This window comes from Lottia gigantea (genome assembly GCF_000327385.1).
Source record: "Lottia gigantea unplaced genomic scaffold LOTGIsca_3819, whole genome shotgun sequence".
In the NCBI taxonomy this organism is placed as follows: domain Eukaryota; kingdom Metazoa; phylum Mollusca; class Gastropoda; family Lottiidae; genus Lottia; species Lottia gigantea.
The window spans coordinates 1-951 of NW_008709302.1; the positions used below are offsets into that span (position 1 = coordinate 1).

General features: G+C 34.9%; 1 protein-coding gene across 1 annotated transcript; it reads left to right on the plus strand.

Moving 5' to 3' along the window:
* Window positions 1-14: 14 nt before the first annotated feature.
* Window positions 15-721, plus strand: LOTGIDRAFT_176775 (hypothetical protein; the record flags this gene model as incomplete). Its single annotated transcript, XM_009059330.1, has 2 exons — window positions 15-615; window positions 693-721. 2 exons carry the CDS (start codon window positions 15-17, stop codon window positions 719-721), a joined length of 630 nt encoding a protein of 209 aa, XP_009057578.1.
* Between the last annotated feature and the right edge of the window lie 230 nt (window positions 722-951).

A 951-nucleotide genomic window follows, 5' to 3' on the forward strand; every position in this document is an offset into this window, starting at 1 on the left:
ATACAGGGATTACTATGGATCTGAAAACCTCCGAGAGAAATGACCATGATTGCCTGCGATTTGGAAACGAACATCCAAATTTACCAAATAATGCCACACATATGGATGGTTCGTCTTTATCTATAATGTTCCTAGAAATTAATAGTACGGAGATTGATTCCACCTTTACTTTGGTTATAAATATCTATGTCCAGAATCCAACTTCAGGTTCTCTTATACAAATAACTGATTCATTTTCGCGGGCAGTTTTTGATTTAACCATAGGCGAAACGGTTATAAATCTGAACGCATTTCATACAAACGGTACTAAATGTGTATCCATTGCGATAGACAATATGTTTAATACCAGTACATGGTATTTGGTTGGTATGAGAAGAGATATCTCTGCTGGAACAGTGTCATTGATAATCAATAATGACATCATTAAAAGTGCATCCGATACTTGTGGTATGTTTGGATTAAGTAAGACACATGTTACTGTTGGCAGTTGGAACTCAAATACTCCAGGATTTAGAGGTCTTGTCAGATGTTTGGTCATGTTTAGTATTCTTAATTATAATATCATCCTCGCTAACCACGATACTTGTATCAACGAAGATGATAATGTCCCACCAGGTGAGTATTTTTCGCAAATTTTAATACGTCACAACATAATTTAGAACGCCAGAACGTTATTTTTTGTTTAATTTTAGGAGAATCTTGCGTCGGATTCTTACCCTGAAAAGTGTCCTGTATATCTGAAATTGGGTATATGTATTAATAAAACAAACATTTAGACGAATATTATCTAGGCTATGCTGTAAGAAATACTTCATCCAATGTGTGCCCAGTTTGACCACCCTACATAATGATCTGAATCATCGACATCCAATTGAAATTTTACAATTAAAATCCATACAAGCATGACTATTCCGTTAAACAAAATCTCGTCCAAAGTATGGCAAAATCGAG